This window comes from Acinonyx jubatus, chromosome A2, assembly GCF_027475565.1.
Source record: "Acinonyx jubatus isolate Ajub_Pintada_27869175 chromosome A2, VMU_Ajub_asm_v1.0, whole genome shotgun sequence".
Classification (NCBI taxonomy): Eukaryota; Metazoa; Chordata; class Mammalia; order Carnivora; family Felidae; genus Acinonyx; species Acinonyx jubatus.
In genome coordinates this window covers 33,994,036-34,005,448 of record NC_069383.1, presented here as the reverse complement: position 1 = coordinate 34,005,448, position 11,413 = coordinate 33,994,036, and the positions used below count along the sequence as shown (strand labels likewise).

The following is an 11,413-nucleotide window of genomic DNA, read 5'->3' as shown; positions in this document are numbered from 1 at the left end:
AGATAGTTGTGGATGTGACTGCATCTCAGAGATAACTGAAATCTTTCAAGACTTGATTCAGAAGAAAACTAAGCGTTTTAATTTAGAAGGAAAAAGAGATACCTCCTCTCTGCTCTGAGGGAGCAAACCCCTAGGGGTAGTGAGCTCACCAAACCAACTCCATTTCCTCACCTTGCCTCCAACAGGCTCACACATTCTGTGGGCGCCGGGATAGATGCATACTTGATGCGCTTGCTGGATCCTCTAGCACTTGTGGGATTGCCTGGCAATCAGGAGTGTCATAACTGTGTGTTAGAGACCACGTAAGAGTTTGACGGGAATTTAATTCTCAGTAACTCTGTGAAGCAGCAACGACTCCTCCCATTTCACAAGGAGGTAGCTGAGGTCCCGAGCACACATGGTAAATGGTAGAGCAGGGAGAAGACAGATCTTGTGCTTCTATACCGGCGCTCCTAACCACCTAGCTGTCTCCCAGCAGTAAGTGCACCATCCCAGAACAACCTGCCAGCTCTTAAGGATCACAGTTCTAGGCATCAAGCGATGAGACCCGGGAGCCCTCCGGCCCCTCTGTGGCGGGAATACGGGTCCTGGTGCCCGGAGCACGCTTCTCCCGCCTGTGCAGGGCCGGAATGTGCCTGTTGGGATGGCGCCGGGCCGGGGACAGACGGGGACCTGGCCAGAAAGTGGCGGCGGGAGTCGCGGGGCGGGAACCACCTCTCCGGCTGCGTCCGGTTCCCGCCCCTCGGGCCCGGCCGCAGGGCGGGGCTCGGGTCGGGTCCGGGCCGGGAGCGGTAGCCGGCAGCGGGAAGCGGCCGCCGCCCGGGCCGCGCCGGGAGAGGCGAGGCGAGGCGAGGCAGGGCGGGGCGGGGCGCGACGGGAAGGGGAGGCCGCGCCGGGCCGGCTGCAGCCGCCGCGCACCGAGCGCCACGATGGGGCTGGAGACGGAGAAAGCAGACGTCCAGCTCTTCATGGACGACGACTCCTACAGCCGCCACAGCGGCGTCGACTACGCTGACCCGGATAAGTTCGCGGACTCGGGCTCCGACCGGGATCCCCACCGGCTCAACTCGAACCTCAAGGTGAAAAACAGGGGCGGGCCGTAACCTGGGCCGCGCCACGGCCTGGGGGCGCTGGTGCTCCCCCTTTACGCTAGCCCGGATCCCACCCTCCACCCTCGCCACTGGGTCAGCCCTGCGGGGTCCGGGACCCAGAATCCACATGCCTCGAGGTCGCTTGTGTAACCAGGAATTCTTAGCCAAATTCCTGTTCGCCCAACTTGACCCTGAGAAGATAGGCAGCCCAGCCCGCTTCTCGCACCGGAGCACCACTGGTTCCCGGGGGGGGGGGGGGCGCAGGTTGGTGACAGTTCGGGATCCCTGTGTCTTGCCTCTGCAGGTGGGCTTCGAGGATGTGATTGCAGAGCCTGTGTCTACGCACTCCTTTGACAAAGTGTGGATCTGCAGCCATGCCCTCTTTGAAATCAGCAAATACGTGATATACAAGTTCCTGACACTGTTCCTGGCTATCCCCCTGGCCTTCGCTGCAGGAATTCTCTTTGCCACCCTCAGCTGTCTACACATCTGGTGAGAAAGGGCACACAGGGGTGGACCAACTTTCTGAAAGTAGGAATGTTCTTTGCCACCTGCCCCCTGCACTCCCCTTCTCCCAGGCCAGCTTGCAAGAAGGTTCATCAGTTCACCCACACAGTAGCAAGAACTGGGAGATCTGGTAGGGCGTATGCTTTCTTTAGAATCACAGGTTGGTTGGGTTAGGAGTTTAAACAGAAGTAATGTTCCTCTGTCCTCGGGTGTGATTTTCCTTCCGATGTTAATAAGGCCCAGCTGACTGGAGGTGAAGACCTGGAGGCCATGCTTCCTGCCACAAGTTGTTCTCTTATAGGGCTGAGTTAGGACTTGTGCCAGTGGTTCTGGGCTAGGCTCTTATTTCTTTCATCACCTTTTATTCAGTCACCACCTGTGCTTGGGGTAAAACAAAAGTGATCTCTGAGCAGAATGCCAGTGACAGTATAACTGAACAGGGATATCAGACCTGGCTAAGCAGTGCTATGGAGGGCTGCTCCAATCCTGCCACTAGCAAATGGCAAGGATGAGACCAGAGGAGATGCCATATGTGTGCAATTGTGAGGGGCCCTCAGCACAAATGAATGAAAACTCAAGCTGCATAGGATAATGAAATGAGAAGTCCTCCAAATTACTTTTCTGCCTATGAGACATGGAGAGTGGCATCAACTTCAAGGGAAAGTAAGTATAGAAACCTGCTGGGCATTGGTAAGATGTTTTGAGTAAATTTATTCACACTCAAAATGCATCATAAAACCTTGAAGAATATTTTAAGTGTTAAAATTTTTTTGAAGGAAACTTTTATATTTACCAAGAAGTTGTGTTGTTATTATATTAAAAGGTATTCACTTTATCCTGAGAGAAAGAACATTCTGGTCACCCTGGAGTATTGCCACAGTTGTCAAGCTTGTGCTTTAGGGCAGTCCTGGTGACATGTATAATCCTAAAATGCCTTGGTGTCTTTCTTAATCACTTCATATGGTATTGCCACACCCTAACACTTGTTGTGTCTATTGTTAAAAGTTAAGAAATTATTCTCAATTCCCTTTTACCTTGTAAATCAATATCCTTTAGTCACTTAGCTAGCTAGTTAGCTCAACCAAATAAATTTACTAAATGCTTGGTTTGTGCTGGGCACTGGGCCCAGGATGAGTAAGACAGATGTAGTATCTGCCCTCAATTTACTCCTAGCATATCAGGGCAACTGGCTAAGTATAGAAGTAGATGCTGAGGAAAACTCTGGTAAATCTGTTGAGGAAGGGGGAGGCACTAGGAAGTGTATGTAGAGAGAAAGGAGTCTAAAAAGAGGGGTTTTTCTTAAGTTTATTTTATTATTCATTTTGAGAGAAAGAGAGAGAGTTTGTTCAAGCAGGGGAGACGCAGAGGGAGAAGGAGAGAGAGAATCCCAAGCAGGCTCCTTGCTGTGAGCAGGGAGCCCAAAGTAGGCTTGGACCCATAAACCATGAGATCATAACCTGAGCCAAAATCAAGAGTCAGACACTCAACCAACTGAGCCACCCAGGTGCATCTAAAAAGTCTTTTAAAGGGTAAATAAAAATTCACCAAATAAGTAAAGGACAAAAAACAACTATTTAATTTGATCACTAAAGATTGACAACAACTAAAATATATTGAGAGTGCCACAAGACTGGAAAAGGAGAAAATCTTTGCCTTTATACATAAGCAGATTCACAAAGGCCAGATGTATAGTTAGCTCATATTCTGACATTAGCATATGGATTTTTAAAAAGAGGCCTCAGCCAGCACATAAAACTCTGGATTCCTAATGAACTGAAGCCAGTCATCTAACCTCTTTCAAAAATGTGACACACTGAGTAACCACATAGCATATTGTGAAATGTTGGCTATGAAGCTATTTGGAAGTATAGAGTGCCATATTTATAATCAACAGAGCTGGGCTTTCCTAAAGCACTTGCTGAGGAATTGAAAACAAAATGGTTTTCATTTACTAAATAGTGGAAAGCTATAAGTAAAGCTATAATTACCCAACAATGCTTCTCTTCACCTGGCTCTCCTGAAAATGGAAGGTGTTTTTTGTATGTGGTGCTTCCAATGATGAATCATCAAATCATTTCTTTTTCAGTCACATAAAATGTATTCTTTAACCTCAGCTTGCTTTTCAAATTACATTCATGTGGAACATTAATATTTAGCCATCACCCATTCATCATCAGGCAGCTGTGATTGCAAGTAGAGGAGTAACTTCAAACAAAAATGGTTAAAAAGTTAGTTTATAAAACTAACTTGATAAAATAGATTTATCATTAATAGATTACATTCCCATGACATGATAAGACCAGACCAAGGAGAGGTCTTACAGAACAAATCTATTTGAGTAAGCCTTTCTTCTGTTTCACTTCCTTTTCTTTCTTTTTTCTTTTGGCAGGGAATAGGGGTTGTTTATTATAAAGAGATTGGTGGCCAAAGCGATGAAAGTATGCAGCAATAGATATTCAAACCACATCACTTCCTCACCGTGGATCTGATTTTAGATTCTTTAAACAAACAAATAACAACAAGAAAAACACCTGGAGCTCAATCTGGTGATATCGGATCCTAGGTCAGAAGTACAGGTCATTAGGGACCAGTGGATTGTATTGATACCATACCACATTCAGATTGAGATAGCCACCTTTAAGCAACAGCAGATTATTGGTCATAAGGGGATCATATCAAAGAAATGTGCCTGGAGCTCCCTTACCCCTTGTTTTTGTTGGGATGCAATTCAGATAGATTGTCCAACTTATAGAAATATAGTGGTAGCACTTTCACTTTTAGAAGAAGTATTTAATATAGCAAATTGCTAATGACAATGCAATCTGCATGATACTATAGTTAATACAAAGCTAAATAAAAGTCTCTGTCCTAAACGCTTTGTTATTCAATGGAGGAATGTATAATCTTATAAATTATAAGATTTCTTTACGAAGTGTTTGGATCATTGGATCTTCTGACCCACAGTGAGAGAACAACAACTTAAAGAAAATTAAAATGAAATTAAAATAAATTTAAATAAAATAGATTTAAATAAAATTAAATTAAAATGAGTTCACCACATCCTATCAACTTAAGTCTCAACTGTGAGCAACTGTACTTTGCTGAACTAGAAAGTCCACTTTGTCCGCTTAATTCCCTTTTAGGACATGGAGATCTAAGAAGTTATGGGGAAAGAAAATGTCTTAGCCTAAGGAAGAGTGGAAAGTATATTGTACTCTCAGTGAAGTAGATTTGGTTAGGAAACTTTCTGATTTAAAGTTTAGTCTTAGAGTACATCAATTTGAGATTGTTTTAATTGTTTTCACTATATATTCTGATTTCAGATTGTTCTATTTATACATGATGGCATCATATATACATTATAATAGTAGCATCATAAAGACATTCCAAGGGTATATAATAAATGTTAATCCCTATAGCCAATCATAAGAGCTCCTGTTCATACTTTAATTTGTAGTGATATGCCCAGGGCCACAAATCAAGTGAGAAACATAATGGGATAAGAAGTCAAAAGTTGTCATCATTCTGGTTTCCATTCAACTGTTTAGCTTTGAAACACCCAGTAATTAATTTTCTTTAAAAATTTCTTTAAGTCTTTAGCACTTAGAACAAAACACGAGATAAATATAAGTGTATAGACAGTCAGTATGAATAATTCAGTATTCTAAAAATATCTCAATCACACATTTGCCTGGTCTTCCTTTCACTTTTGACTAAGCACAACAGACCTTTATTTAAGTCACATTTTAATAGCAAATCAAGAAAATCAACCTTACTTCCTTGTGCCCATCAAGATAATAATAAAAATTCCATTGAGGCTCCCAGCAATTCCTGAGTGTTCAAAGATACTTTTGTGCTCAAATAGCACTATTACAACAGAGAGCATTATTCAGAGGATTACATAGAAAATTAATCAGCATGAAGAATATGCACGTTTGCAGTTATCTTAAGAAAAGACATAGAAAAAATAATTTCAGGATAGTCTAAGTTGTTTGTTTTGTTTTGTCTAAGAGTTTTGACAGGGTTCTGTCAAAGTATTTGCAGGGTTCTTTTAACTCTACCACACAGCTCTTTGTAATGACTATGAAAAATTAGTAATATTAAGTGTGACAGAATGCTAAATTCACTTCAGCTCAAACGTTTAATAAAGGTCAAGGATGTCCTCACTTAAGAAGCTCCAATTCTAGTAGGAAAGACAGAAATATAGCCATCTACTTATGATATCCTTTGGTAAATTTGAGGATTAAGAAATTTTATTTTAGTACTTTAGAAGCACAAAAAAGGAGTCTCCAACCCAGCCTGGATGAAGGGGTAGGGAAGTGGAATGAGGAAACAGGAAAGGCTACCAGGAAATAGAACCTCAGGGAAAAATGAAGAATTAAGCAGGTTAATGTTTACGGGCAGCGATCAGGTAGATATATTTACCGTTTTATTTATTTTTTGTTTTACTGATTCAGACAGCATGCCACCAATAGAAAGAGTACTGGTATTTGTCATCTACATGCCTGTTTATTTTTTTAAACAACATATGTCTGTGCATCCTATCACGATGTGGGTCACTATTCATTTACCTGTTTCAAATGTTCGACCAAATTTAGGTAAATTAGGCCATTATCGTATCTTTCCAAGCATGTGCAAGAGTCAGTGGCCTTATTTGGTAACATCAATAATCCTTACACAAATCTTTTCCTCCATTCCAGGATTATAATGCCTTTTGTAAAGACCTGCCTAATGGTCCTGCCTTCAGTGCAGACAATATGGAAGAGCATAACAGATGTTGTCATTGCCCCATTGTGCACAAGTGTAGGACACAGCTTCTCTTCTGTCAGCTTGCAACTAAGCCACGACTGAACACTTGGACCCCAGGTCTAGAGATTTGGATACTGTAATACTTCTGTGTTGTTTTAATGTAAAAGCACTACTGTTCTGTTCATTTCCCAATTGTTCTAATCGAGCAAATTTTTAAGATAAGCAACCACTTTTAGAAATGTTTATTGGCAGATCTTTTCAAATAATCCTTTTCTAATTAATAGCCAAGGATTTCATAACAAACTTTATAGCCCGAATTAAACAGTAGGTTGGCAACACTTAATGTTAAAGGCAGACAGTTTTTGCTTTAGTAAAAAAGTATACATTTCATAATGATGAATTTATAAAGATCAAGTGACACTTCTTAAACACTAAAATAGTTTTGTCACAACTGCTCATAAATAATATGCAATTTCTTATTTTTTTACTCTGAGAGTAATACTTTTAAAATTACCTTTGCAGAAAAAATCATGGCAATATTTACGGGAAAAATATGTACAGAAAAAAAAAAAGGTCCTAGGAATTACAATAACAAAAGCATGCAGTGGTAATAGATATCAAATATAATTAAACAAATAAATGTGAAAATAGATTCATGAACATCTGTTCCTTTAAATAAGATATTGTTAACCTGCAGGTCTATTTAATAAGATGTTGCATTTTACTGTATATTTTGTACTTACTGTAAATGTTGCTCTAATCGGATTGCTTTCAAGTACTTTTATTATATTATCTTATTGAACTAATATATAGAATGATTAAATGTATCTTTCCTGGGGAACTTCATTGGTGAGATTGCACTGTCTTGATTATGTAAGCATAAATATCTTCTTTGGGAATAGAATATAAAAGAGCGATATATAAGATTTTTCTTTTTAAATTTTCTAACCAAAATCCTGAAAAGTTTTCTGACTTAGGTTTTTCTGGCTGTGACCTTAAAAATAATCCAGATCTAAATGGTATTTCATCTAGGAGATGCTTTCTCTCTTATAGTTAGAAATTAAACCTGCATTCTGCATTCCTGTTAATATCTCATTTTACCTTCAAGTAATACTGGTGCTATTTAATAACACTCAACATAAAGACTATTTTTGACACTTAAGTACTATTTCAACTACAGTGATTCATGGAGAAAGACTTATAGGAAAGTTGTCAATTGTTGGGCCCATGCTATTGAGTTCCATATATATAAGTTAAAGAGTAACAGATACAGACTTTGAAGATGTTATCTGATATGGATTTTGTTAGTATAAAATTATTCTTATCATTTTTGAACTGTAAAGTCCTATTCAATGTTATAAGTCACTATTCTTTTAAAAATCTCATTATCCAAAATGATAGGCATGTACAAAATATGTTTATGATATAAGTGGTTACTATAATTTACATATCATAAAAGTCTATAAATGCTCAAATTTCAGAATTATTATCAGAACCTGAATTAACATTCCTCTGAACATCTTCATAGATGATAAATCTTCATTCAGTGAATATTAATTTTACTTTTCCAAATTACTAGGACTAGTGAATATAAAGGATGACTGAACTGGAATACTATTGGGGCCAAAGTAAACAAATGATTAAATTATAAAATTCCTATCCTTTTGAAGATAGCTACAAAAGAGACTTCAAAATTAGAAAAGATTCTCATGATCATTACCTTAAAACATTACCACTCTTTTGACTATATAGATTTTATTATGTTAGTTAAAAAGGTCAGTCTCATGACTACAGTTATACTATAAACAATACAACTATGTATTTGAAGTGTTTTTTTTTTAATATTTGGATCTGTTGATTGGCTAAAAGTATTTGATTAATAAAATATGTATTTAAATAAATCATAAGCTGAAATAAATCATATCTTTCCAAATAGCTATTGACAAGTTTTAAAGCCAAAATAAATACACAGTCATATAACAAAACCTATTAACTTTTAACAAGTGAGATATATGACTTCCTTATTTCTGAATAGCATTGATTACTGTCAAAATGAATTTTTACTGAGACTTGCCATTAGCTATTTTATTTCATAGACTGAAATTCTGTACCAAGTGATCCAGGTTTCATGTGCAAACATGTTAGTTCTTTTCCTCAGGGGTGGGGCAAGTAGGCGATGAGTCTCTATAATAAACTTTCTAAAAACCCATAATGTGTTTATTGTTTTTATTATATTAAATACAAAATTAATCAATAAAGAACCTTTTTAAACCTTGTTAAAACCCCATAATAGAAAAAAAAATATGAGTTATTGCTTATTCAGGAACATATTTGTGAAAAATTATGGGATTGGTAATTTGTTTTCTCAGCACTTAAACTGGTTCCCTATAAATTTTTCTATCATTTGATGAACAGTATACACAATGAATTGTTCACAAACCCGTCATACTTCATCTTCCTCATGAAATGAAAGTCTCTTGCTAATCCTAAATAAACTGATAGTTCTGTTTTCAATTTTTTAAATAAGAAAGTAAAACAACATAAATCACATGTACTTGGATACTGGTGCCATGAAGCCAGACTAGAGTCCAAAATTATTTTTGGAAAGTGAGTATGTGAAGAGTAGCTGCTGATATTGGCATGGATTTTCCCATCAGTTAATCTGGAAAAATGACCAGCTTCTAATAATAAAGCAGGTGTTTGGCTTTTTAAAATGCTTTTTATAGTTTTGAAAAATTTTCCTCTTTTCAATAGTCATCCACATCCCATTGATTTATTTAGATGCCTTTCTTGGGAAGCTGTTACAGTGCAGTGAAAAGGGCCCTGCCTTCCAGGTTAGGCATCTGGATTCCAGTCTCAGCACTGCCATTACTGAGGTGTGTCACCTCCTGCAAAAGGTTTCACCTTGGGCTCTCAGTTTTCTTATCTTTAATGAAAGAATTGAACAAAAGGAGGTTTCAGGAACTTCCTATCTCATTGCTTTCTGTGACATCAGTAGGATAAAGCCTTGGCACTGTATGCAAACGAATCTAGCTGTTCAGGAATTTTTTAAAAATTAAAAATTTTCTGTCAGTTAGAGGGCTGATGTGCTATAAATACAATAACAAATACATTCACTTTTCACTCTTCAGTTGACTGTGAAGATGAGTGTGTGGCTTTGATTCTCTATGACAAGGATTCCTAGATTTTTAACAATTCTGAGGATTATTGTTACATTTTCTCTGAAAATAATGTGTTACTCTATTTTTTTTAGTTAATTAAAGTGTATTGTATTTGAAGATGTTTCTGCCAAAATCACTGCTATTGCCTTCTTCATCTTTTGCCTGGCTAGTTGCCACAGCTGCCTAATGGGCCTCACCTCCAGCCTTCAATATTATCTTCTCTAATCCATCTTCCCCTTCAAAAAATAGTGATCTTATCAAGACTCCCATGACATTCTCCTGTGTTAAACTATCAATTGTATGTGGTTACCCTTAGACTAAAATCCAAACTCTTGAGCTATTTAGACAAGGCCTTCACTACCAACCCATTGCTGTCTACTGTAGCCCTTACTGAAGTGCCATACTGCTCTTAAGTGCCCAACTCTCTTCTGTCCCCATGCCCACATCACTCCTCTCCTCATGGTCTGTCCCATTCCCGCTTCTAAAACTCCCCCACATCGAGTGCCTCTTCTGTGTCTTCAGATAAAATCTTATGCAAACCCCTATTGTTACTTCCCACATGGTAAAACTAACCCTGTTAATCCCCTCTAGACTGCTAGATAGGTCGTTGAGAACCAAAAACATGACTTCCTCTTTGTTTCCTGGGATTATGAAATGGTGCCCAGCACATAGTGAGCTCAATCAATATTTTCTGAATGAATGACTATGTGAATAAATAGCTGAAAAAAACTTGGAATGACTGCAGAGCTGGAATGGGGATCACATTTCAACTTCATAATTTTCTTTATAAAGAAAGAACCAAATTTTCTTTATTTGCAAGAGAGGTTTGAAATGCACTGATTCTAACAAGATTTCCTTTCTCACCATTTTCTCATTCATGAATCATCAAGGTGGGAAAACAAAAATGTATGTAAAACAGATATATTTCATCCTTGTCTTGTGATGCTTGTCTTTACTCTTAATTCTCTTATCTAAAATGTATTCTCATTTCTGAAGTGTAGGAAATACTAGCACTTAAAACCTCATTTGGAAACATGCTTCCTGGTATTCTAATATACTGCTATTTCCTTTACTATCCTATTTCCCATTTTGAAATGTATAATGCTAAAAGATAGTTTTATGGAGTTTTACATTTTAGAAAACCCAGTCCCATATGTTGTCTCATTTGAATCCCAGGACAAATTAAACAGCATGGCAGAGAAATCATATACATAATGGCTCAGTTTTTTTAGCTTGCAGCTTTGTCATTTTAGGATGTTTATTTGAGATAACATGAGCTTAAAGGATTTTTACAAGGCTACACATTAAGAAACTAAAAAAAAAAAATGTAGGTACTGCTACAGTGAAAAATTACCACCACAATGCAACTTATCATAAACCAGGATTTGGTATATTTCCTTCCTTCAAGGTATATATGTGGGGAGGACAAGGGAAAGAATTATAGGAGAAAAAAATCAGAGGATAAAGATATACTAGATATTCAGGCAATAATTTGTAGGAATCAGAATAATTTGGGCTTCCACAATTTAATCATCACAATCTCCTTTCCTATTCACCCCCAAACAGCAAATGAGCAAAAGAAGGCACTCTTTGTTGTACTTTACAACATTTTTGTACCCACTCCTTAGCCTTTTTCTTTGGACTATATCTGAACTGTCACCAATAGAACATTACACTTTGATGCTTGCTTAAGTAAAAAGTACCCTTGGGTAGGGTAACATTTACATCCATAAACAGTCATCTATTACTTTCATGTGAATAAGAAGGGCATATTGAAAATTACATGAGGGACCTGAGCATGAGGGCCTTGACCTGAGTTCCATATGTGACTACCATATCCATATACTGATTAAAAGACACAGCACCAAAGAGAAAATTGGGACAGGAAAAGGGAAAATAGAAGGC

At 38.2% G+C, this 11,413-nt stretch overlaps 1 protein-coding gene across 2 annotated transcripts; it reads left to right on the top strand.

Moving 5' to 3' along the window:
* Positions 1-359: 359 nt before the first annotated feature.
* On the top strand, positions 360-8,559 carry CAV2 (caveolin 2). 2 transcript variants are annotated; one of them, XM_015067336.3, is made up of 3 exons: positions 474-1,079; positions 1,396-1,583; positions 6,299-8,559. In XM_015067336.3, the coding sequence occupies exons 1-3, from the start codon at positions 630-632 to the stop codon at positions 6,447-6,449; spliced, it is 789 nt and encodes a 262-aa protein (XP_014922822.3). In that variant the 5' UTR covers positions 474-629; the 3' UTR covers positions 6,450-8,559. The 2 variants fall into 2 exon arrangements, with proteins under 2 accessions (XP_014922824.2, XP_014922822.3); XM_015067338.3 differs by lacking the exon at positions 1,396-1,583 and having other exon boundaries at positions 360-1,079.
* Positions 8,560-11,413: the final 2,854 nt, after the last annotated feature.

Bases quoted from the DNA above. Each gene is read 5' to 3' on its own strand.
- CAV2 (XM_015067336.3), top strand. From the start codon at position 630: ATGTGCCTGTTGGGATGGCGCCGGGCCGGGGACAGACGGGGACCTGGC. The intron at 1,080-1,395 runs GTGAAAAACAGG...TTGCCTCTGCAG, and splicing joins GGCTCAACTCGAACCTCAAG to GTGGGCTTCGAGGATGTGAT. The intron at 1,584-6,298 runs GTGAGAAAGGGC...CCTCCATTCCAG, and splicing joins CTCAGCTGTCTACACATCTG to GATTATAATGCCTTTTGTAA.